Source organism: Lepidochelys kempii, chromosome 17 (assembly GCF_965140265.1).
Source record: "Lepidochelys kempii isolate rLepKem1 chromosome 17, rLepKem1.hap2, whole genome shotgun sequence".
Taxonomy (NCBI): Eukaryota; Metazoa; Chordata; order Testudines; family Cheloniidae; genus Lepidochelys; species Lepidochelys kempii.
Window position 1 is genome coordinate 7,914,366 of NC_133272.1, and position 25,345 is coordinate 7,939,710.

General features: G+C 45.1%; 1 protein-coding gene across 16 annotated transcripts in view; it reads right to left on the reverse strand.

The window, feature by feature from the left end:
• The window catches only part of ACACA (acetyl-CoA carboxylase alpha), a 182,487-nt gene that overhangs the window by 119,829 nt on the left and 37,313 nt on the right, over nucleotides 1-25,345 (reverse strand). For all 16 annotated transcript variants that reach the window (XM_073316082.1, XM_073316080.1, XM_073316076.1 and 13 more), the window contains 18 exons: nucleotides 24,802-24,972; nucleotides 22,930-23,091; nucleotides 22,094-22,257; nucleotides 20,441-20,591; nucleotides 19,722-19,825; nucleotides 18,738-18,819; nucleotides 18,070-18,215; nucleotides 16,407-16,557; nucleotides 14,846-14,980; nucleotides 13,723-13,869; nucleotides 12,938-13,126; nucleotides 12,139-12,239; nucleotides 11,603-11,691; nucleotides 9,416-9,540; nucleotides 4,313-4,426; nucleotides 2,896-3,009; nucleotides 1,833-1,922; nucleotides 817-935 (listed from right to left, as the gene is read on the reverse strand). In XM_073316082.1, coding sequence (XP_073172183.1) covers nucleotides 817-935; nucleotides 1,833-1,922; nucleotides 2,896-3,009; nucleotides 4,313-4,426; nucleotides 9,416-9,540; nucleotides 11,603-11,691; nucleotides 12,139-12,239; nucleotides 12,938-13,126; nucleotides 13,723-13,869; nucleotides 14,846-14,980; nucleotides 16,407-16,557; nucleotides 18,070-18,215; nucleotides 18,738-18,819; nucleotides 19,722-19,825; nucleotides 20,441-20,591; nucleotides 22,094-22,257; nucleotides 22,930-23,091; nucleotides 24,802-24,972 — 2,354 coding nt within the window. The remainder of the gene's footprint in view (nucleotides 1-816; nucleotides 936-1,832; nucleotides 1,923-2,895; nucleotides 3,010-4,312; nucleotides 4,427-9,415; nucleotides 9,541-11,602; nucleotides 11,692-12,138; nucleotides 12,240-12,937; nucleotides 13,127-13,722; nucleotides 13,870-14,845; nucleotides 14,981-16,406; nucleotides 16,558-18,069; nucleotides 18,216-18,737; nucleotides 18,820-19,721; nucleotides 19,826-20,440; nucleotides 20,592-22,093; nucleotides 22,258-22,929; nucleotides 23,092-24,801; nucleotides 24,973-25,345) is intronic.

Consider the following 25,345-nt stretch of genomic DNA (forward strand, 5'->3'; position numbering starts at 1 on the left):
CAGAACAGTGGGACAGAGTATTATAAAACAGCTCCAAAAATAGCATGCAATTATTTACAAATATTCCAGAGATGAAGGAAACAGATGAGACCAAATGCATGGCCCATTTGTATCATGAGTGCTTTGCGCTGCTTGTTGAGGACACTCATTCATTTCAGAGCAAACCAGATTCTGAAAATCACTTCATAAAACGTACCGATGGATTCTCAGTGAATTGAGACTGTCCCCACTGTCCAACCCCATCAAAAAGAAAAAAGAAAAAAAATAAGGGAAAAGACATTTGGAGACAAAGAAGGAAAACTGCACTCTTCTGAGGGGGCTGGTCCCATTCTGCCAACCTAGTACGGATCAACAGTGCCATCCAGTGGCCAAAAAGACTCATTGCAACCTTTGGCTCTAGTGCTCTCTCGACTTCTTTGGGTGAAATAATTCAGCGTAAACTGGTTTCAAAATGTTCTCCCCAGGTCTCTAGTTAGGGATCCCTAGTGCAAGCAAAGAACCACCTTCATAATCTGAGAATCCTGCAGCATGCTGAGGAAGATCAGATAATCAAGGTACTTTTCAATGTAACGAGTAGACGTTGGCAGATGTGACCCTTGTTTTAGATGACGGGAGTGAGTGGTGGATAACTGAGGCATTCGAAAACGGGGCAATACTGAGGTTCATCTTGATTAACTTGTCCATCTTGCTTAGGACTAACTGATACAACTCTCTCCACTCTTGCTCACTGAATTCTGTTCCAGGTTTTCCCCTGATGATATGTGACACAACCCTTCATAAACCCTGACTCCAAAGGTACCTGAATTCAGGCCTGACCTGTTTGGATGAGAGGTGGGTAGCATGAACTGGAATTCCACAACACAAGTGTTGTCCTTCAGCTGGCGATGCTGGACACTGTTCAACTCATAGGCAATGTACGCCCTTCGAACGTACACCTGGTAAAAAAGAAAGTCTTAGTCGGTTCCACTGGGCTGGGGAGATAGAAGTGATACAATGGAGGAGTCACAAAAAAACAAATGCCTCCAAAATGAATAGCTTCTGGATTTTTTTTTAAACTCAAGAAACAGAAGATCAAAATACTATTACCTGGAAACTGCTAGAAAAGATAAATGATCCTGTCTCAGAGTGGCCTATATGCTATAGCCTTCAGAGGAAGGCCAAAACACATACAATGTACATAAATTTGAAATATTATTCTGGGGCTGGGGATTTCTTCCTGACCTCAACTGGTGATTAGTTTCTGCTCTGAAGCATGAGGATTGAAATAAGCAATATGTTATGAAAGAGAGAATAAGCTCCCCCAAATGCAGGAGAGGAGGCTACAGTTAGGTGAAAGCCAGCAGTTCAGAAAACTCACTGTGATACAAACACCACACAGGGTTTTCTGAGTGCTATACATCACACAGAGTGCAGACCATTTTATAAGGCACTAGCTTCAACCTCTGCCCCTGCAAGGAGGCTATTTGTCTTTAAACAAAGGAGACAGGTTGGATCTGAGATTTTTGTCCAACCCATTATAAAGGTTAAATGGCAGACACCAAGTTTGGATCTAAACTTCCTCAAAATGTAGAAATATTTGTCTCTCTCCATGCTAAGCTCAAAGCTCACCTACCAGTTAGTTTTACTGAGCAAAGGAATGATGGTTAGGGCATCAAGGTTATAACACAGTGCCTGTTATTTCCAGAGTGTCAGAGGGATCCTTCACTCTCAACTGACCCTATACTAGAGATGGTCACAGAGGGACCTCAAGACAACATCTCAGACAGACAGACAGATTGGGGGAAAACAAAGGAAGAGAGAGAAAGTTTGTTTTCAAGTGGGCAGAAACATACCTCCAGAGCTGCCATTCGCACCACCTGGTTACTATGGTAGAAAAAATTTGGTAGCACATCAAAGATGGATGTTTCGGAGAGAATGAGTTTCTGAAAGAGATCACACACAGAAGGGTTTCACAAGAGAATGTCTTGCTATTACAGCAGAACCAAAAGTTTCCATCGAAACAAAATTCTGATGGAAATTTTTTTTTGCACACACATTTTTCCATTTTCTGACAAGTGCTACTTTCTACAGCTTTTCTTTCATGCTTTTCATTGCGGCAGGACTTAGAGGTCTCAATCAGGTATCAGGGCCTCTTTGTGCTAGGCACTTTACAGGCATATAACAAAATCACAATCCCTGTGCCTTAAAGAGTTTACAGTCTAAATTCTAAGCCAACCTGCTGCAGGAGAAGCCACCTTGCAGTTCCCTAATTGCCTTGAGTCACAGTCTGTACACCACACAGCAATTAACCCCTTCACAGTTACAAGGCAAAAAGGACAGGGGCCTGTGCCAACACCTCAGATGAGTATTTGGCTGCAGAACTAAAATAGCACTACAACTAGAGGACAGCCCTGCTACTGGCTGAGACTTTTTCATGTTCAGTCTAGGGGTTCGGAAATTTACAAACATATACATGCTTTCATAATTCACCCACAGCCCCGGCAGAAAGGGTAATTCAGGGCACTGCTCTATGCCTAATGCTCAATATATTCCCTTTCACAGTGGGCTGCAGAGAAGTACAGGGTGATATTTTTCTGTGAAATTAATCAATTGCTTAAAGAGTTATTACATTAGGAGTGAAAATGTGTTTTGGAAAAGATTAACAAGCACCCCAAATCTGCACAAGCTAGTACTAGGAAAGCACACTCTTTCCAGCACTTAGTATTAAACAGGGACATTGCTAGAGTTGTGAGAGGCCTACACCTGACGTACCCTGGCAGTGGTCTCCTCAAGATGAGATCTTCCACACAGACTTGGAGTCATGCATTTTTTTAAGGCAAGGTTTTGTGCAAAACTGGTACCACTGAGCTTAGTGAGAGGAAAGTGAGGAACCAGGAAAAAGAATCCTGTAGATACCTGTAAGTTCTCAATGCAGAACTGGTGTCCGTACATGTCAATGGCTGACAGGAAGATGGATTCCACCTGGTTGTGACGCAGCTCGTATGACGGCAAATGGGAAGCAATGAGAACCTGGTAAGACAGGAGGATGCAAAGGGCGAGTGCCAGAGAGAACTGTTATGCTGGTCCGTTATTAGAAGGATGCACTGCAAGGGCTGCAAGTCTATCCCACCAGTAGCCACCATACTCCCTACCAGAAGAGAACGTTAGCTGCATGTGTGAACTCTAGGCTCTGTAGCTCAAGAGTGATGCTGCAAAATGTAGTCTCATTTGTGTATCTCTGAATTGTATTACTGGGTATTCCCCAGAGAGAAAGGGAACAGCTTCAATCAGGTTTCATCAGTGCATGCGATTTAGCACAGCAAAGCAGCTAGTCCTGGGGATTGCCCAACTGGCTATTAACTGGAAAGCAGAGCTGGCAGATAGCAGCCATGGGGAGGCCTGCAACGGAGCCAGCCTTTCACAGTTCCAGAGCAAACCGAACACGAGCCACCCATGCCAAGTACTAATCATCCAACACAGAGATGATGATAGGAAGGGGCAGCAGCTCGCAAGGGAAAACAAAACACAACAGAGCAGCATAAAGATACACCCAAGGACTGCAACATCATCCCCCAGCATGCCACTGATAGGTTCAATAACGCCGAATGGTTCAAGGACATGGATACAAATCTGGAGAAAACATAAGGTCACTGAATGGCTTCAAACACCCCCATTCATTTTCTACGCTCATGCACGGAAATAAAAGGAGAGATCCCCGAACTGTCAGCTTCCCTGCTGAAGACTTTTAGTCTGGAAATGGGGACTGCAGGGTGAAAGAAGCTAACCAGAGTTCCAGGATTAGCATTATTGTGCGACAATTATACCCTCCCACTCCCTAATAACTACAGACTAACCACTAGCTAGGGAGCTCAGCAAAATATCCAGGTCTATATAGGAGATTCAAATGATCATTAAATTGGAATCTTGGAAAGGACACTATCAAGATTTTCCCCATTATTTTAAATCATTATTTACAATATCCCTTTGGGAACTGGAAAGAGCTATCCATATTTCAATCTCCGTTCTAGGCATATCCACTGGTTTGCTATCGTAGGGTTAGTGAGGAATCCCAGACTGCACACCCTGGTTATACATCCTAAACAGCATACATTGGCTTGTTATTGTAAGGTTGTTCATGAGTATTGGAGTGTTTTGGTTTTTTTAATTTGCTTAGGGATAAAAAAACAACAAAAAACCACTAACCCATCAAAAGTCCTAGACTTTGCAAAACAGATGATTAAAATACAAAGCAAATCCAATTTGATCCTGCCAAGCTTGACAAGGTCCCCTTTTAGCAATGATCAGCACAGAAGGCTGAAGGTGCTGCATTTACCTGACGCGCTCGCAGGGCCACTTTTGCATTGGTGGTCTTGCTGAGCTGGGTCAGCTCAGTTAGAATATTAATTAATTCATCTGTCAAGGTGGGGTCTCGGCCACACAGCTGATCCTTTAAAAAAAAAAAAAAAAAAGACATTGGAAGTGTTGAAAATGAAGACGACCTCCCAAGTAACCTCGAAATAAAGCAACGTTCTTAGATACATTGTTGAAGCTGTGAACATTCCCCAATGCTTTCATAATGTTACATGCGGAAGGAAAGTACATGAGCTGGAGAAGAAATGGGAGAGGGGAAGGAGGAGATAGGCAGAATCACTCATTTGATTGCCATGAGCTTGGATGCCCCAACAAACCTTGCATATGAACAAAGTAGGGCATTAAACTGCCAACAAAATACAGCACAATCATCTCCCAACACCCAGCCTCAGCTCTGGATCAAAAGTCTCCCCCAGCAACAATCCAGAGTTCAAGAAACATTTGACCAGAATGAAACTCCTTGCAATGCGCAATGAAGACTAGCAAACTTGGCTCTGGAAAATGATCAGAAGGAAAGAGTTTAGCAGCTGGGGACCCTCTGCAGAAAACACCCTGTACATATCTTGCAGCACCACTTGTGCCTTTGGTCACACTGCCCTCTATGGCTAGAACAGCTTCTTCTCTTCCAATGCAACAACTGACTTCCCTCTCCTCAAAGCTCATTTCTGTCAACCCCCTTCTCCAGCACGCATCACCACGCTAGCCATATTATGCTTCTTCCCCGGTGCTAACTGTATTAAAAACAATACAACCTAAAGAAAATCACAAAATTGTAACAAAATGAATGACCAGATGGTTTCCCATAAATAAGTTTCTTTCCACCTCTTTCTTGGCCCCTTCATTCTCTTGTTTTCTCCCCCTAGGTCTGATGTAGGCCCTGATCTTGCAATGAGCTCTTTGTGCCCCTCTATCCCCAATTAAGAATTGGGACCACATATTGTGAACTCTTGGGACAGAGACCATGCCCTTTTACTTGTCCATAAAGGCCATGTTACACCAGTGTCATTACATATATTCACATACACACCAAAAAAACGGACCACCAGCCGTAACAACTAGAGAATGTCAGCATAACCATTTAGAAAAGCATGTGTTTTCCAAACAGAATCCTTGAGAAGAAACTGCTAGGCTAATTCTAGACCCAAAAGATAGGGTAGGAAAATAAAAGTGTCCTCACCTCGGAATTCATGACTAGTAAAAATTATTCCATGGTAACTTAAAATTCCAATGAGAACAGTCTGCTTAACATTCCCCAAATGCTGCAACATCCTGCTAAGCAAAACTGATTACAAGCAGAAGTGAAATTGACTAGTTCATTTCCACTGTCCAAACTGAGTGAATAGCAACAAGGAAACTAACCAGCAGGAGTGGTGAAGTGTGTTGCAGTTTCAAAATTCTGAAAGAACTGAAAAAAAATGGCCATAGAAGGACAGAAACGTATAGGCAGTGCAATTCTGTAAATGCGTCCAGAGGTAGTTCTTAGCCTCAGGAGCAATCGCACAGCTTTCAGCTACTCTCAGTGATTTGCACAACAAGGACCCAAAGTTTGTAACCTGCGGACGCCTCTAATGTGTTTCTTTTGTACAACCCTCCCATACTATTGACATATCAAATGAATCATAGGAGGCAAATGAGAGATGAAATAGGGATTTGGGACAGCAAGCAGCAGATGGTGCCTTAAGCACTTGCAGACCAGAGGGCCCTTTTAAGAGTCAAGAAATACAAAAGGAAAGAGACAAAATATCTACATCGCAGGTTAGATTATTTGATAAGCCTGCTGACAGGAATTAAATAAAAATAAACCAACAATATAAACCTCAGAGACTTGCTAAAAAGAGTTTATACCAACTCCCACCTCTAAGCCTAGCCAGTTTTAAAATTGTTCTTGATCCCCTTCTTTAACACTCTACGTCTCCTGCTCCAGCTTTATGCCATTTCTAGGAACCTACAACAATGGAACAGTTCAAAGTCAAATCATTTTCAGTTAACTAAGCTACCAGCCTCCAGACTATTGTCTCTGACTAACAGAGCTTAACAATGAACACCGTAGAGATACCTGTGAACCCTTTCAAGTTACATTTGTGTCTGCAGACAGAGAATGGTTTAAGAATTGTTCACACGGTGTTTAAAAAAGTATATAGTTCTGTAGTACTCTGCCGTATCTACTTGTACAAAAGCTGGCTGCTGACAAGACTTAAGAGTTGTCATATGCTATGCTTCTGGAGCTTCATGGCAGCAGTAGGGATAGACCTTGGATCCTCCTTGGGCCTCTACATCAAGAACAGCAACATTAGCATCAGTGTGTCCTGACATGACTGTTGCCTGTGGAGGACAAACTTAACCACCCCAGATAAAGAGCTCAGCAACCTTTAAAATGCCATTACTTTCACCAACATATGTACCAAGAGGTCCCTATGGCCTGGAAGAATAATACAAAATTACAGATGAGAAGGAAGGATGGTCTTGTGGTTAAGGCACTGGACTGCAAAATAAAATAAAATAAAATAAAATAAAGCACAGTTCAAATTCCCAGCTCTGACACAGACATTCCTGTGACCTTTGGCAAATCACTTAATCTCACTAGGCCTCAGTTCCCCACTTTATATTTCCATATACCCCACGATCCATGTGAGGATATATTCACTAGCAAGGCCCTTGGATACTATGGTAACGGTGACTGTGCAAACAGATTTTATATGACCTACTAGCTCATCCAATCGCTCTCTGCCAAGTTCAGGATTGTTCCCTAAAATATATTTTCTAGGGCTGTGTTTTAACAGTTCCAAGCAACTAGGCTGCCAGCATCTCCTTAAGGTGACTATAGGAAGAGGTGAGAAAGGAGGGTTGGGGGAGGGAGGGAAAAGAAAAAGAATAGAAGGAGTTGAGAAAAACAGATTATTTGAGTTTTCCCATCTCTCAGTGAGGCCCCCCCCACCCTCTCAGAGATTTTTCCATCAAAGTGAAGACATAAACAGGACTCTTGGCCTTTAAGACTCAGCTTGCACAGGGGAAAAACTACGAAACAAAAAGTTTCAGTCCCATCCTAGCAAGAAACAATCAGTATGACAATAACAAAAATAAAAGCAGCTAGCTGGTGTTCCCATTGGCGTCTGCCTCTGCTGATTGGTGAAAGGAGCCAGCAAAGCCTCAAACCAGTTCTCTGACAAGGCCTAACACCTCCCCGGCACCCCCGTGTAATTACACACTTGAGTGACTGGACTCTGAAGAAAATTGAAGGCCTGAGCTGCAAACAGCTGCCATTTTCTCTCTCCATCACACCAGCATGATTACTTGAGAAATGAACAGCCCCGGCTCAAAGCTACTCCAGAATTCTCAGAGGAAATATGGCTCCGTGTTCAAATAATGAGATTCTTAAGGCAAGCGTTACTTACAATCACACCGGGGGAAAAAAAATAAATAAATAAAGGAATGCCAGGGCCTTTTTATCTTACAAATGAGAATTTAAGAAACCCAGCCACAGACTGGGGCAATCATTACTCTTCTGCTCCTCTTAGGAGGGTTTTGGGGTTTTTTATTTGGGTGCTTTGCATCTATTTTTAGAGGCAGAAAAACACGATGTCTTTAGCAAAATAGAAAAGACAACCTTGTAATTAGCTTTTTAGAAAGCAAGACTTCAGCACGGGTTTACGCTTAAAATCACAAGGTTCTCTAACTCCCCCCTCTTTACAGTTCCGCTTTGCAGAGCATTATTCATTATTGGAAATTTTCTTAAGGTTTTGTTTGTTTTTTCAATTTATATCACAGAATAAAATGGGACACACAGAGTTTTCACCTTCTTTTGATGGCGGGATAAACACAGTGGAGTTTCTCCCATTCGTGGGAACCTGGAACTCACGGGGGCTCAGAAATCAGCCTAAAACAGTTATAAACCCGCCCCCGCTCCCCCCCTTTTCGGTGGGTTGGCTAATTTGCCTTTCTGAATACTGAGGAGGAACTGGCATCCCTGAAAAGTGAAATTCTTCCAGTAGTTAACAAACTAGACAGGCAACCATGCAGGTGGGAAGTGTCTCCCTGCTACCATCAAGCAGACGGTTCTCTAGACCGGGTCATTCTCAGGAATCTCCCAAGTTGCCATCTACAGTGTAAAATTCAGAGGCCGTGAGTTCCAAGATGGGGTGGCTCTATGGTGTACAAAGAACACGCAGTCCTACAGTCTCCTTAGACATTTGCATACAAGTTAAACTGAAGTGTAAAATACCTCATGGCCATGCTTTGATGCGTAACGCCTATTTGAAGGGGCCACCTTTTTGCTAAGAGGCTAATTCAGCCCTGGGGAAAAATGCATCTTGCAGCATCGAGGGTTGCAGCCGGTCAGAAAGCAGCACTGAAGTCCAACAGGGGGCTCTCTGATCTCGCAACCATAGAGAGACTAACAGAGAGGAGCTGCTACTGAGCCTATGGGAGCAGAGACACGAGACTACATACACAGTGGTTCATAACTGAAGAGTTGGTGAAACCCCCAACGGTTATCCACTTGGACAGGGCAATATGTCAGGTCACTGCTAGGACCAAATTAGCCCTGATGGATGATAGGGATGTCCACAGTTGAACGGCTAGGGCCCCTTTACCCTAAAAAACTGATCTGCTTTTTGTATACATGGCAGTGTGCAGCTCTGGTCTGAGAATCGCAGGCTGGCATGGAATTAGGACCCTGGAGAGCTCTTGGAAATCCAAGAAGCAAAACAAAGCTGAACAAATACATAGTGCAGTCACTAGTGACTAAAAGGCAACACCTAGTGGCTCTCCAATGATCTACGTGAAAAGAATTATTTTATTTTCCGTCCCAAGTAGACAAAATAAATCACTGTCACAACAGGCCCTTGTTGCAGCCTTACTGGAAGCCGGAGCAGAAAAAAACTAAAAATTGGATGCTCCATGGAAACTGAGCTAACGTCACAGGGAAGTGTAGGGAACTGCACTGTCCCTGCCAGGTCTGTGGTTAAAGGCCCACAGTCTCCAGGCTGAGGGCTGTCAACTCAGCATCTTTCACCAGCACTAAACGTTCACATACAAGGTAAAAAAAAGTCCTGCGGGCCAAACTTACAATGAGCATCGTTACGAGGAGGTTCTTCTTGGTAACTTGAGCATGAGAGAAGATGTAGTTCAATACAGCATTCATGTCACTTTTGTTCTCTTCCCGAAGGGCGAAGACACACTTGTCATAGTGCCCTGCAGTCAGAAACGAAACATGAGGACCCACAGCATTGTGTACAGCCTGCACACAGGGGTAGCGCTGGATGCATCTGGCTGGACACATTTGGTTATTTTCTTAACATAACTTGGTGAATCTGAGGGACAGAAGCATTTTTACTGGAAACTTTAGAAATCTTAGATGGTTTTAAATACTGTCCTGTCATTTGCTTTCATCAACTCCAATGCCAAATCAATGCTTTGTGAATTACACAGGGAGAGTGGTAATGGCTTGTTAAGAAGGGGCTCTTTTTCACTCAGAGAAGAATCAGAAAATAATCAGATGGCATGTGAGATCATCTGCTATAGTGAGTTGATGTGGAAATGAATCTGTGGGTATGTCTATACTGCAATGTAAATCCAGGGTTTGAACTCAGGCTCAAGTCTAACTCTCCGTCTGTCTACACACAAATGACACTAACCCAGGGCTTGGAACTAGGACCCCACAGGGGTAGACGGTCTGAGCCTGAGTCAAGTCGGGACCCAGGGTTCAAGCCTTATTGCTTTGCAGTGTAGACCCAGCCCGACTGGACTTGTGCTCTGGGAGTCCACCAAAAGTATTCCCCAATCCCACAAGCTGACTTCCTTTGTCCTCTGAACAGTCAAGTTTGGTCGACAGTCAAGTTTTCCCACACTGTGAACAAAGGGTTACAGCGGCCACACGTTGGGAGGGTGCTAGGAAGCCTGGGATATGGGTAGTTGGACTCCAGCCCACATAATGCAGTATAGACACCGAAGCCCAAGGCTGCGACCCAGGATTCAACAATTCCTAACCTGGAGTTACAAATGAGATGCTCAAGCCCTGGGTTAACCAAGCCAGGGTCTGCTAACTCGAATTCAACTCGCCCTGGGCTCATTTTGCCTTATGGACATACCCTGTAACACTAGAAAGCTTGGCATGCACAGGGGGCAGGAGGGAAGAAGAGGAGAACTGAATCGGAAAGAGCGTTATCTGCAATAGCTTAAAAGCAGCGGTGGTTCACTGCCATCCTGTGACTGGTAACAGTATTGCAAGGTTCACATTGAAATACCTGGCTATGGTATTCTGCACGGAAATTGGAGAATTGTTCTTTATAAAAAGGGAGCATTGAAAAGTCTTCTGATACCTTACAGTGGTTTCAACTGAAACAATGGATCTCTTATTGTATTCCATTTTCTTACAGTAGCATTTACTACTGCATTGCCCACTTATTCTCCAGCTGCCATGGTGGTTCTGATCTTAGCTAATTTCTTGACACTTCTCACATGCTCAAGTGCTCAGAAGTCAGGAAATAAAACAGTTTACAAAGCCATGAATCTACATTTCAGTCTCCAGCTTGAGAGAAATGATCGCGGGGTGGGGGGGGACCTTTAATCACGGCCCCTTGCAGACAGCAAGAACCAGCAAAAGGCAGGCACAGAAGGTCAAAATAAACCAAACATGAAGGAGCAAAGAGTGCGCAGAACTCTGCCTGACTGAATCTTAGAGCGCTCAGAAACATACAGTGAATTAATGAATCATGTTTTGAATTCTGCCTCTTTTCTGGAGCGACTTCAACCCTGAATCACGTAAAGTCTCAGCTTACAAGGCTCTGGAGTAATTAAAAAAGAGTGCATGCCTATAGAAGATGCACCACACTTACACAGCTCAACAAGATGAAAGGATCAGAGAGAGACTGATGAAGTCAACTGTCAGCCTCTGTTGTGAAGATGTTCACAGCACTGACCCAAAAGAATCAGTGTCCTGTTAAGGCACCAAAGCAGCGGGGAGGAGAGCTGAGAGGATGTGGTAGATGATCTGTCTGCCAGGGGGGACGGGCACAAGCACAGGCTTAACCTAGGAGGGGAGTTTGGTGGATGGACTTGTTGCTGTGTGCACCTCCCTGCATGCTCCTACCATGGAGGCTCACCACATTGGGAGTTTAATGGTTTAAAAAAAGCCCTCCTAAACAGTGATGCAAAAGGAAACCAGCTGGTCTCATTTGGAAGATGCTTTTAGTGAAGCCTACAGGAGGCGCTGTGCTCCTCCCAGAATTCAAATCCTGATGTGTTCAAGACTTACCATGCTGGAACTGAGTCTCCACCTTTAGGTACTGACGGAGCAGATCCATCACCACAGCTTTCATGTGGCCTCGAATACCACTCCGATACCTGCGGGAACAGCAAGGGAAGGTCACTGGAGGACTAAAATGCCAATGTCCTGCTTGTGAAAGGCTCAGAGTCAATACAACTGAACAATACAAAGGAAAACACACACAGATCTCCCAGGAACTCCTGGAGGTTCAGCGCAGTCAGAATGAACATACAACCTCCGACACTCTTCACATGAGCAGCACGCCACACGGCATGTTGAAAACACTTCCCAGAACCTTCCCAAACCCTCAGCTTCTAGAGCTGTGAAAAGGGTGGAGAAGATACCAGCTACTTGACAGAATGGCCAAGACAGCCTCACTACTAAAAGACAAAAGTTACACCTGCTTCCTTGAAGGCAAAGAAAAAAAAAAAAAAAAAGTGACCCACAGCTTTGCTTCAGCCCTTGCAGGCAGCAAAAAAGAAAAAGGAATGGAGGAAGGGATGGGCTCCCGTGAACGAGCTCACCGTTGCACCAGCTGCACGATGCTCTGGGTGTTCATGAAAAAGACCTCGCGCTCAGACTTGCGGTTCAGTGTAGCTGCATGACTGTCCAAGATGTTGGCGATCTAAGAGAGAAAAAATAGTCCCATGCTGAAGAGGGGGATATGGGTGGAGAACATTGTCACAGGAGCAAAGGATTTCTGCCAGACCAGGTGAGAGCACTGGGCCACCAAGCCCATTCTCCAGACTCCAGCAGAGGCCAACATCTGATGCTGCAGAGGAAGGCAAAGTACCCTCATTATGAGCCAACCTATTGTGCAATACATATTTCTCCAAGACTCTGCAGCGAGCAGCTTACACCCTGAATGCCAGTAGTAGTTCAGAGATTTCTTTAATGTCAGGAGGAAGCAATGGGATCATCCAATCTCACCTCCTGCAAAACACAGACTGTACAATTTCACCCAGTCATTCTTGTATTGAGCCACAAAAACTGTAGCTGAACAACAGCATATTTAGGATACAGTAGTTCTGAGCACAAGGTCAGATTTCCTCCAAACGGCCAAACACTTCTGCTGCAACAACCTGCTACTTGTTCACAGATGAAGGAGTTACTACTTTAACTCAAGCAGCAGAGATCCGGGGTTTTGGCAACTAAGGTCCAGGGTTCAATTCCCATTGCTCTCCATGGGTTATTATACACACTGACCTCCTTACCAAGCCCCCACTTTTCACCTCAAGCTCATCTCCAAATAATTCAAAGGTATTTTCTCTCCATCCCAAAGTGACCTGTTTTGCTTTCCCTTTCCAAAGGGCTGTTCATTACCTGCTGGCTTGGAAACTGGCAAAGGACAGATGTGATGTTGCTAGCATACTGGGCCATCTCCTTCTTGATGGACTTCTCCACATTGGGTGGGATCCTCCCAGAGACACTGGTCATGATGTCCTGAAGCTCCAGGAGAGGCAAAGATGGGTCTCTCAGGGTCTTCATTAGCCGCTCAACCCAGTCCTTCACCTGAAGAGAGGACAAGAACCAGATGCAATATGGAATGAAGGGAAGGGCTGGTCTCATCGAGGCTTGTTCAGTGTGGCAAAGCAGTCCTACAGTATGACCCCACCTGGGAGCCACTCTAGTTCAAGGGGTGCAGATCAACATGGGTGGAGAAAGGTGCAGAGCCACTCCCTTCCTTCACCACATATGCTAACTCGATGGCAAGTAAAGCTGCAGGGGGCTGCTTGAAAGGCATGCACCTTCCTTGTCTGCTCCCAGTGTGGCCCCTAACATCGCTGGCTGTGGAAGCAGCTCTCCCATACTAGGCTGCAGGCATAGGCAACAGTCCTGCAGCCCATCTGGTCTCCTCTTCAGTTCTGACTTGGGTGGCACCAATGGACACATCCCCCTCGTGTCCTCAACCTTCTGGAAATAGGGGACTGGGGAAAGGAATTAGGGCTACCAGAGAGGTTGTATATGAGGCAGGGCAGTGTAGTGTAGTTTAGTGTCCTGCCTCTCAGTCCCCTGCTCTAACCATTAGAGTTCATTGAGCTTGTACGCAAATTGGCTCCTAATATCCAGGAAGCGTTTGCCCTCCACCTGGGAAAAGCGATCAGTACCTTGCTGCTGAAGTAGGGCTCTGGCAGGCAGTAACCATTCATCACATTGACCAGGTTATCGAGGACACAGTGAAAGACACGATGGAGCTTCTCGCCTCGGAGGGCTGTGCTGTGGATCTGTGGTAAGGTGCCTGTATGCAGATCGGCCTGCGAACACAGCCAACAGAGAATAAAGCGCCTCCAAGCCTCCTCCCACATGGCATCACCAAAGAGAATCACACTTGCTTCTCTCTCCACCCCGCACTTTTCAACTGGAGACCCAATAGCCTACAGCACAGGGGGGAAATTAGACTCAAACAGGAGGATCTCAGGATGGAAAATCCTCTTGGACAGTCATGGGATTTTCACTGGATCTCAATGACTGCATGCCCCTGAACCCACAAAATAAGGCCCCCAGCCTCTTTCTGATGAATTCCAACTGATCTCAGTGTCCAGAACCAGAAACAACAAGATCTCAGAGAAAGATTCAGTCGAAGCCAGTAGATACTGCACTGGTGCTGATAACCTCTCCAATAAGATGATTAAGTACTAGCATCCATTTTAGAATAGTTCCTTTTTCTTTCACCATTCACATCCACCCACATCAAACCCGACTTGCCCTTAAAGACCCATGCATTTGTCCTCTACCCCAAAGATGATCCATGCACTGGCTCACTCCCCACTTGTCCAGCTTTGCCGAGACTGTTTGTACCAGTCCCAATGCTCTTGAAACCGGGGTATCCATTCCTGTCTGTCAGGAGAGGTTCAGTTAGCTATCAGGAAGAACTCTCTCTGTCTCACAGTACTGCAGGTGTTTGGAACAGTCAAGTGGCCAAAGAAAGTAGTGGGTGCAGGGAGCATAAATGTGTTTGAGGAAAGGATGAGGCTTTCCCCACCCACCTATATCACCTGGAGATCAGGTGCTGAGATAACAAGGAATGAGTCTGATATAAATGTCTAGATCAGATCTGAGAGAAAGCCTCTGTAGGGTTTACACTTCCTTGACTTCTTCCTTTGAGACAAAAGTCACACGGTGAAAATCTCAGCATGACATGGGCCTGTCCTCTGTTGCAATTCAACACCACCACTAGAAAATCAAGACAAATTAGGCAGGGTCCAATGGCTATCTCCAGGAGCTTCCTACCTGCTGAACCCTGCTGGGATCATCCAGCTGCAGTTTAGCAATTACACAACCAGGGTCCAGCACTGCCCCAGGGCGTTTGACATAATGGATGCAGCCTGATTCTGCTGCCGACAGCGTCATCACCATTTTCATCACCTGCAGCAAGAAGACAGGTTACACGCTCAGATTCCCTAATTCATTCAAGGTTCATGCTTCAGAAGCCCCCTTTCTATGCCATAGGTAATCTGACTAGCAAGGGTCTTTTGCATTCAGCAGTCACCCTGAAAGGCTTGTAGTGCAGATGCATGCTGGGAAGGAAACCCAGGAGCCCCTAGTAAAGGGCAGAGCAAATGGTCTGAATGCAAATTAGAGCAACAGGAAACCAAACTCAACCAATGGAATCTCATCTCTTCTGGATTCTTTCACCTCCAAGAATAAGTGAAGGTTCCATGCTGAGCACTGGACTTTCAGGCAGCCTGCAACTCACTGCCATGGCTGTGATAACCTAAAGGTCAGACATTAATGGCAGATGCCATTGGAATATGCTGGCTGGTGGGTTTGTGCACTACTGGCTTCCAGCGGAGGGAATTAGAGCTGTTGTCCAGAGTGTCACAGGCTCTATAGAGCTCTTCAAACTAACAGAGATCTCCCTTTAGTTTGCACGTAGGAGCCTTGTCCTTGGAGCAGAAAGATCTAGGGTCTATCCGTGCTGTTGCTATGGAAAGTAGCCCAGCAACGAACGACTGGTAGGTTCTCACCAAGCCATGAATATGTTACAATATAAAAGAGCTTGCATAAATAACATGATCTGCAGTCTGATACATTTCTCCTACACGCTGTCCCTAATAACCACCTTAATCCCCCACAATCCACTCTATACCCTCCTCTCTAAAGTCTGGTTTGATCCCTCTCTCTCGGGCACAGCCCCATCTTTGCCCATTGTGCCTTGGGAATTGCTTGTCCTCCCCCTCTTTGGGAGTTAAGTAACCTCCAAGGGGGAAGGGAGGAGCCACAGTTTCAGCTTCCTCATTAGCTCATCTGATTAAGCTGATAAATGACCAGTCAGTAAGAGCAGACATAATTCATTGCCTCACCCTGTCACTGGGCCTGGGCCAGCCCTGCTGCAGCGACCACTTAGCCCAGAGGAACAGCAAACCTTTTTCACAACAGCTATGAGACATGGATTGTCCATCTCTCACAGCCCTATGGTCTATTCCTCTTTGGCCAGTCCCACAGCAAGGTGGCCACCGCTGTCTATATGCGCTTTCTTTACCACTGGATATTGCTGGGAGGTTTTGCCTCCCACTGGTACATTCATTAAAACACAGGTTTTAACATTTACAGTGCTAAGTTATCTCTTCTCCACCCAGCAGCTCGTTTTTGCCTTCTGAGTGGGCACAGACAAAAAGCGGGGGGGGGGGGGGCATGGAATAGGGAGAAAAAAATATCACAAAACATTCCACCCACCATCCAACCCCCCAGTTTTTCACTAAAGTTTTTGAGTATTTCAAAATGTTCCTGCTCAGCTCTGCTCCCAGGATTGAGCATCTGCAGCCAGCCCAGTCCCATGTAGCTCTTTTACCTCAATTTCAGCAAAGCACTGGCCTGAGAATACATGTCCCCCATCCTCCACCACATACTGGATGAGCTTCCCAGCCGAGGGGGAGCGAAGGAGAGACGGATCATTTTCCTTCTCAAACACGCAGGTCTTGTTCCCTATGGTGATGCGGTACCTAGGGAAGAACACCTCAATGGAATGCCATGTGGAGAGTATAGGAGGGAGAAATCCAATCCCCCCAGCCCTAGATCAGAACATACAAGTAGCAATTATTTACAGTTTAGTGACTTGGTTCTAGAGGTGAACACCTGCGTAATCAGGGCTGCGGGGGTCAGGAAGGCATTACTATCGACCCCTAGCATACGTACAGCATTGCTTCTTCTGAATCAGTGGGTAATTGGTCACTGAGGGAGCCTGGATGCTGGACCCAATGGACTCCCAATATGAAGCGGTCTGGTAAATTCTATATAAACCAAGATTGACAATATTGGAGGTTGGATGTGTTAACACAAAGCTGTCAAATAGCAAACGCTTACCAAACCTCCCACATCCAAACTCCTCCAGTGCTCAGAGTGCAGTTGAGAAGAGCAGGCAACACCCTTGTGGTGAAATGAGGAGTTTCAAAAGGCATTTTGTTTAGATTTTTACAGCACCTTACAACCCAAGTCTTTCATAGACTACTGGCCAGATTCATTAGAGTCAGCACAGAGAAGGAGGCCCGATGCACCCCAAGGGGGTTATGTGGTATAAACTCCAGGGGCTGAAAGCTGAGGAAATGCACTGACTCAGCACATCCACCACCTAGGCTTGCTAGGCCCTATTCCCGGCAATGCCACCAACTTCTCTCATTGTGTTAAGCCCTCCATTCAGTGCAACTGCAGGATACTGTGCAAGGGTCTATGCGGCCATAAACCAACAAATCTGAGTCTGCGCATATATAAAAAGGTCACTCGCCCAGCCTATGGAGTGGAATACAACAGCTGTTCTGTACCAGTGGCAGATTTTTAACAAGATAAAGTAAAAACGAACTTTCCAATGTAAACTGAAAGGGCATAACTCGGCAAAAAGAATATAATCACCCGAGCTGGGATTTGGCCTGCATGTGCTAGCCTCTCTTTTTGTTTTGCCCCCACCCCTCCCCCCAGAAGTCACCACAAGCAGGGAAGAAACCTCTTTCCGTAAAGATGGAGGTCTCCACACTATCATGTTAGGTGGTGTGTGGGGAACACTAAACTCCCACCTTCTTGCAGAGACGACATCTATCCACTCTAACTACCAAGGGCCTATAGGAAACTGGAATGTAGGCTCCCATTCAGCTCAACAACCCACTGCTAGCAAACCAGATGCGCAACCTAGGAGTTCACCCATCTCCTACTGGAAGGATGAGGTTGCAGAGTGGCTGGAGAAGAAAGAGAACCACATATCATATTGGTGCATCACATTCCAAATCCTGCTTCCAGCTGCAGGCAACCCCAAATGCTTCAGACGAAAGCAAATTTCTTCCCCTACTCCTGTCCCTAATAATGCACCTACCGAGCTCTTCAGTATCGTATAGTAGTTGGAAGGATTCCTTCCTGACGCTGTGATACGCAGCTGAGGCCTCAGACCATGACATTCTATTAGCCCATCTTGGCATGTATGTAAATTATAAGTGACCATAAAGGACCCCTATAGCAGAGATTGATACCTGTCCACTTCTTCTTTCATGTAGGTTGTGTAGCTGCTCCCATCGTAGGATAAGAGCAGCCCTCCGTCACTCAATCGGTGTACTTCAACCTCCACGTAAGAGTTGTTCATGACAACCACATAGGAATTGGGAGACTGCCGGGTCACCTGTGGGTCCGTGAGCAAGAATATGGAGCAACATGTAAAGGAAACGTGGTAACATTGACATTATACTGGCTGGAGCACCAGGCAGGTTCCTTGGTTTCTGAACTGACTGTTACATTCAGTAATAAATGAAGATGTCTCAGGGAAATGTGGGTCACTTGTTTTATTTTAGATAATTCATAAATAAAACACACTTCACCACCTGCAGGGTGGTGCTGGGTACTGAAAATTTAACGTAAAAACAGGGGTCTTGCAGAGCAAAGTTGTGGCAGGGATCTCACTGTAAGTGAAATGTAATGGAAGGGAGGGTCTCTGAGTGGGGACAATGCATGGGAGATTGTAGAGAAGTTTCCAAACCGACAGAAGCAGAGAAAATCCCCTTCCAGCTCTCCTTTGCCCACCATCCAGATTTGATTTTAACTTGATGATCCTGTTCCCAACAGTCATTGCAAAGCCAAGACAGTGCCAAGCAACATAAGATCCCTCCAACCCACAGTGGAGAAGAGTCTCCGCATTGTACTGTACCTTTAGCACGTACTTCCTTCCATCATAGATGAGTTCAACATCCACTGTGTTCAGCAGCGTATGAGCAGGCAGGACCTGACCCCTGAAAGACGTTACCTTTCAGATTCTCTAAATGACCACTGAGGGGAGGGGTTAAAACACAGCACACAAGCATTTGGAGACCGCACTGGCGTGGAGATTGGACATCTAAACCTTAAACCATCCCTCCTTAGGAGAGACATCACTCTCAAACCCAACATATGTTCATTCCCATTCCACATAGACTTGTTATATCTCCCCCCCACCGTCCCAACCCACCTGCTTTACTGATAGTGAATGATTTGCACTGAAACATCAAACACATTTACAGAATATCTTTGTTGTGCTCAGTAACAGCCCCATGTGATTAAAAGCAGCTTTTCACTACTATGCTCCTTGGATCCCTCATCCAGCGCCCAGGGCCCCAAACGTGGGCCTGGCAGGGCTGACAGCCTCGTTTGGAAAAGAAGTGTACATGTCATGTCAGACTCAGCCCGAATTAAAATGTTATGACTGGTCTCCCAAGGACTCCCAATCCAGTTTAAAGCAAGCTAGAATGTTAGGGGGTTTCTGAGCACTGGTAGAAGGCACCTGATGAATAGCTCTGTAGACTTGGACTACAAAACAGGGACAGCACAAGATTTGGCAGTGCAAACTTTACCCAGGCTGTCCTGCCAATGGGTCTTAACTCTCTTATCCATTCAATCCCTGGCCTCTCTCCTGAGACTGCCAACAACTATGTTTCTCAGAGCCACTGGTGGTGGATTTTTTTGGAACACGCATGGACATCTATCCATCAGGACTGGCCTAAAAATGCTAAACAGCCACTGGGGCCAGAGAACAGCCATCAGATGATAACAAGCTTTAGGCACTTCTGGCCTGGGTTGCATTTGGGCTATGTATGACTTGAGCTTTATACGACGTCAACGATCTGTGACTACTGCTAGTCGCAAAGAGTAATTTTACCTTTCCAGAGAGTGCAGGAAGTTGGAGACGCTGTTCCGGAAGTTCACGTCAGCCACATGCAGAGCCCCGCACACTACCCCTAGCATGGTGTCAGGCCTCTCTGCCTAGAGGGAAAAGGGTTTGGGATGAAGGAAAACCTCAGTCTTTCCACATGCTCAATTCCTTCTGCTTTCTCAGCCCTCCATCCTGGCCTCTCCCTACTTGAGAGGGTCAACCATGTCATTATGCTCAGTTGCATTTGCTGTCAAAGGCAGAAAATCCCTTAAAGTTAAAATGGTTGTAATACTTATGGTAGCCATACATGAAAGCATACCAGTAAGCAGGTCACCTCTATGCTAGTTAAAGGAAACGATTTGAGTTTTATTCTCACTGGGGCAAATCCTCAGGTACTGCACAAGTTTTCACTCTTGTCATTTGTTTAAAATTCCCGGTGAAGACAACAAGCCTAATTCTCAGTTATACTAATGCTCCTTTACAGGTGCTTAAGGACTCTTTATACTGCCAAAATGGGGTAAAAAGGCACAGTGTCAATGAGAACAAAGCCCAATAAATGTTTTTCCAGAGTCCTTACTAAGGACTGAGTAGAACGTCATCGTTAAATCTCTGTACTCTCTGACTAGTAAGGGCCAAGCTTTCGAGGTAATGCAATGTCTTTTCCTCCCCAAAAAATCAACCCCCACTCCCCAAAGTTTATAATCCCCTGAAGCAAGTGGGTATACCTGCACTTTCTCAGCGATGAGCCTGTCCAACCAGCCAGTGTCAATGCTGTTCTGCTGGAAGCTCTCTGTCTCCAGCAGTTTAATCAAGTACTCAACAGTGGTTCGGAAATCCCCTCGGATGGACAGTTCCTTCAAAGCCACCACCATGTTTCTGAAAGGAAAAGGAATTCACAAACCACATCTCACTAACAGTTTGTTGTGACCTGGTAAGTCTAGACAGTTACCGCAAATTAACATCCCCAGTGAGTCACCTGGAAAAACAAGTTAGTCATGCCAATAGCAGATGAAGTGCGTGCACTCATGGGAGCAAGATGCTATCCATGCACCGTGCCTGGGAATGAGACATCAGTTTCCTCCAGCATACACTTGGGATGTACCACGTGCCTTTCTGATTTTGTCGCTATTCTTTTCTACTCATCCTTCGTCCTGGCTTGATCGTCATTGCTGGAGATCTTGGTAAATGTGGTTTCAGTGGAGTGAAAAGACCAAAAGCCAGACTGGAGCGTAGCATTGAGTCTGCATAAGGTTTCCGCTACAGATTTTACTTCAAAATCCACTCTTCCTACGGGACATTTGCTAAAACTGTATTCTTCGCATCCACACCTCTCAACCGTACCTGATTTAAAAGGTACTTCATCCACATTAGTATCAAATTTACCATTGTCCAACACAAACCTGGCATTATCCCACTGATTATTATTGGCAATAGTCAATGCTGAATAACGAAAGTGACATTATGCTCTATACATTTTTACCTTTCAGTCTGGTTGGTTGTGTGAGAGACAAACTTCCAGGTCTCAAAGGATCTTTACGTTATGAGACCCAACAAACTGAATGGAAGGGTGAGTTCTACTCCCTTTCATGCTTACCATAACCCACAGAAAAACATTTCTGCAAGAAAAGCTCATAATATGACAGCTCTACTAGAAATTAAATCTATTCAACATGTATAGGATACTACTGGGCAGATGTTTAGTAATGTTCCGTTTAACCCTTTAGAGAAAGCCAGCCTGTATGGTACATGTTTTCTATACTTTCATTCAGCTAAAAGTCAGGAAAATGCCCCCGCTATGAATTTTTATAAAATATTAAAAAATTGGTAAACTTTTTCATATATATTTATATTAAATATGTCTTGCAAAACTTAAGTAGGAGGTTCGATTTCGCACCAACTCTGTAAGTGGTACTCATCAACTTTGGGGGTCTTAAGCTCAGAGGATAAACCATCTGTAGGCAGCAAGAGCTTCTCCTTAACAGAACATCGTTTCTAATAGGAAATTGAAAAGGTGACAAACAACAAGGTGTAAACAGAAAAGCTCCCATGCTTGGGATTCAAACCTAATCCTATGACCCTGAGTGTGCGGCCCTTCCCTTCCCCAGGGCATTCTCTCCCCACCAGCTCCTAAGCAGCCACTCTTATAGAGGAAGCTGAGTTAGATTAACTCCTTGTTCATTGGCAACTAAATTACAGTTGTCACAAGGGATTACAGATCCCTTCCAAGAGGCTAGGTTTGCATACAAAATCGAAGTCACACATGGAGTTTATGGGGGTTCCACATGAGGCACTTGTAGGACCAGGCCCTCTATAGAGCACCGAGGAGGGTTTTCACAGTGAGCTAGTTCCATATTCTAACCACTTTCCTGGCTACTTACGAGATGGCCTCCTCACGGTTCTCTCCCCAAGAAAAGCAGTGACCAAACTGAGAGTCAGCAAATTCGTGAAGCCCCCCTGCGGCAGCGACACTGAAATAGCCCCAGACGTTCTTATTGCTGCGAAAATTCAGTTCTTGGACTGTTCCAGAGCTGGGTTTAAAACCCTACAAGGAAATATATTAAATGGTTATGCACCCCAAAGGAAAAGTAAATGTTCCACGAGTAGTATGCATTTGCAAAAAAACACACACACACACACACACAACTGGGAGTTGCTTAGGCTACAGAGATTAGCAGCGCGTCCCAGCACTGGGATATCACATGCTAGTTAGGGTCAGGCTGCATCCATATTGGATGGGAGACCTCCAAGATAAACCCAAGTGCTGTAGGAAGTGATGTAAAAGATTCAATACCAATGCACCAGAATGGGTCTAAGGAGTGCTGTGATGCAAGAGATGCCATCCTTGAGAAATGTCAGGAAACCAAGGTCCTATCCAAGGTCTTTGTGGTCATTAACATCTTAACTGTTAACCAGCTACTGTGCACAGACATACTTTGTGTGAGAGAGCAAACAGTTCAGGAGCGACGGAGTTCAAGGTCCTGACGCACTTTTGACAAGAGTATTATTCTGATTGAGAGATGGGGAAGGTTTTATCATACTATACAGTACTCTCTCTACTACTAACCTCAGCCAAAAAAAGGATTTCTCAGCTCACTTGAATTTGGTGCAGAAAGTTCTGGGTTTGATCCTTGCTGACGACTGTGTGTGCAGAACCATGGCTCTTTAGAATGACCCCAATACTACAGAAACAACAAACACTAAGTGGAGCTTTTACCTCATCTGGATTTTCACTGGTGATACGAGCAGCGATCACATGACCCCGTGGACAGGGGACATGGGCTGAGTTCTCAAAGTCAATGGGTACATCGCCCCAAGGAGACACACCATACATTACTCGGATATCTTTGATCCTGTGGAGGGGAATCCCCATGGCAATCTATAGGAGAATATAAAATACAGTAAGCTAAGTTTTACTTCTCACATAAGTACCACTTCCCTGAACCTTCACAGGTTCATTCCACCCATCGTCGGTGGTGGCTGGACACTGGTTATATATATTACTGTGATTCTAGGGCTTTCTTTTCAGGCGTAATGTCACAATTCTTTACCTCAGGATGCACCCAATAATAATGTTTTGCACCTCTTTACCTGTCCCCCTCAAAGTGCTTCACAAAGTTGGATGAATGTCATCTTTGTTTTACAGAAGGGGAAACAGATTCAGAAAAGAAGTCCTTTGCCCAAGCTGACAAGGTGAGTCAATGAAACAGCTGGGAATGGAATTCAGATGACCCGACTCCCTGTTCTGTGACCTGGTCATTGGCCTATACATAAGGCTACCCTGTCTACCTGAACAATACATATTTCATTGGAATCTGCAATACAGTCAAGAGAGAGAACATGCTCTTTGTGTAAATCCAACATGCTCCAACTGAAGCCAAAGGGCTAAATCTGGCTGGCAGAATCGCAAAACACAGGGCTTGTGGCTGCTCTCTTCCAGTAACCGCAGCTTGAGGACAAAGTTGATTAACTGTGGTGTCTTCCTGCCAGTGAATTCAAACAAATAATTACTGTTTATCTACCAGGGAAGAGATAGGAAAGAAAAACAGCAAGGAGCATTTATTAAAACGTATATACCACTATGGATTCTGGCATGTTACCATCACGGCGCTAACTGTGTCACTAAATTTGAGCACAGCTGCATATGGAACAATTACTACAAATGTATTAAGACAGAGTCTGGCCGGATCGGCGTAAGTTTCAGCATCCTGAGCTGCTCCTTTTGGGCAAAAGGATGCTTGACTTTAAAAGCCAATGATGAACAACTGTTTTTCTAGGTGATCTTCCATACCTGCGCATCTCTGGGCATTCAGACATGTGAAACAAAAAAGCCTGCCTTGTAAGTCAGGAATTTTTACCAGGAGCTGCAGGAATACATCTTAATGCCTTTAAAAAACCACAGTAAGTGAGCTGTAGCTCACGAAAGCTCATGCTCAAATAAATTGGTTAGTCTCTAAGGTGCCACAAGTACTCCTTTTCTTTTTGCGAATACAGACTAACACGGCTGTTCCTCTGAAACCAGGAATTACCAGATTCACTGGGCAGCCTGGAGAAAGGCCTTGCAATGGCTCCTATTTCTGGGAAGCCAGGGAATAGGTACCGAGAAGCTTTGTGCTCTCACATGCTGCGCACGTGAACCAGTTTGTTTATTGTATAGAAGCTTGTTGAGTACTTGGATGAGGAATGTAACAGTTCCACTTTGGGGGGTATTGAATATCAACGATGGTGTTACTGGATAATATTGCCAGCAATTTAAACATTTCTTAATTGGACATAAACAGCAATTTGAGGGGGCACTACTGGGTTAAAATTATTAAAGACAAATTTTCTTATTAGTATTGCATTTAATAGTTCTCTTGTTAATATGCCAAGTCTCATGCTTTCCCTGTCATATCAGTGACTTGATCAATTAACTTGTACATGACTCATCTGTAACACCGTGAAACTGAACACTGGGAGTGACCCAGACAGGAGCCCCCCAACTCAGATTCCAGTGGAGCCGGCTATTTGTGCTCAGACCTCTCCAACACCCCACGCTTTGAATACCTTTCAATGCCTCCACAGGTACGAGGCCTGTGTGGTGACTCACCTGTAACTGTGCTGCTGGCAGGTTGACGTCAGCCACCATCTCTGTGCAGGGGTGCTCCACCTGCAGCCGGGGATTCAGCTCCAGGAAGTAGAAGCTGCCATCCTGGCTGTAGAGGTATTCCACTGTACCAGCACTCACATACCCCACCATCTTGGCGAGCTTCACGGCACACTAGGAGATGAGACAGAGAAAACAGCCCACATATATCATTGTCAACCATCACTTTTATTCCACCTACCCCATCCACAACTCACTTTCTTACTGGAATTCTAGAACGGCCACAATCCTGTGACAAGTACGATAAGTGCATTTCTCTGAGCGAATTCTGGCAGGCGGCTCAATTTCTGGGCTTACTCAGTAACGCTTCTGGATGGGATTTTTGCTATCCCTGTAGAATTTATAACGTTGGAATCTGTCAACCCCCATTCCCCTCTGTGAATGTGTCAATACACATTCAAAACATCACTGACCACTTAGGAGAACTAAACATCATATGTCACAAAAATGTTTTAAGTCACATGGGCCTCTTTCTGAAACATGGATT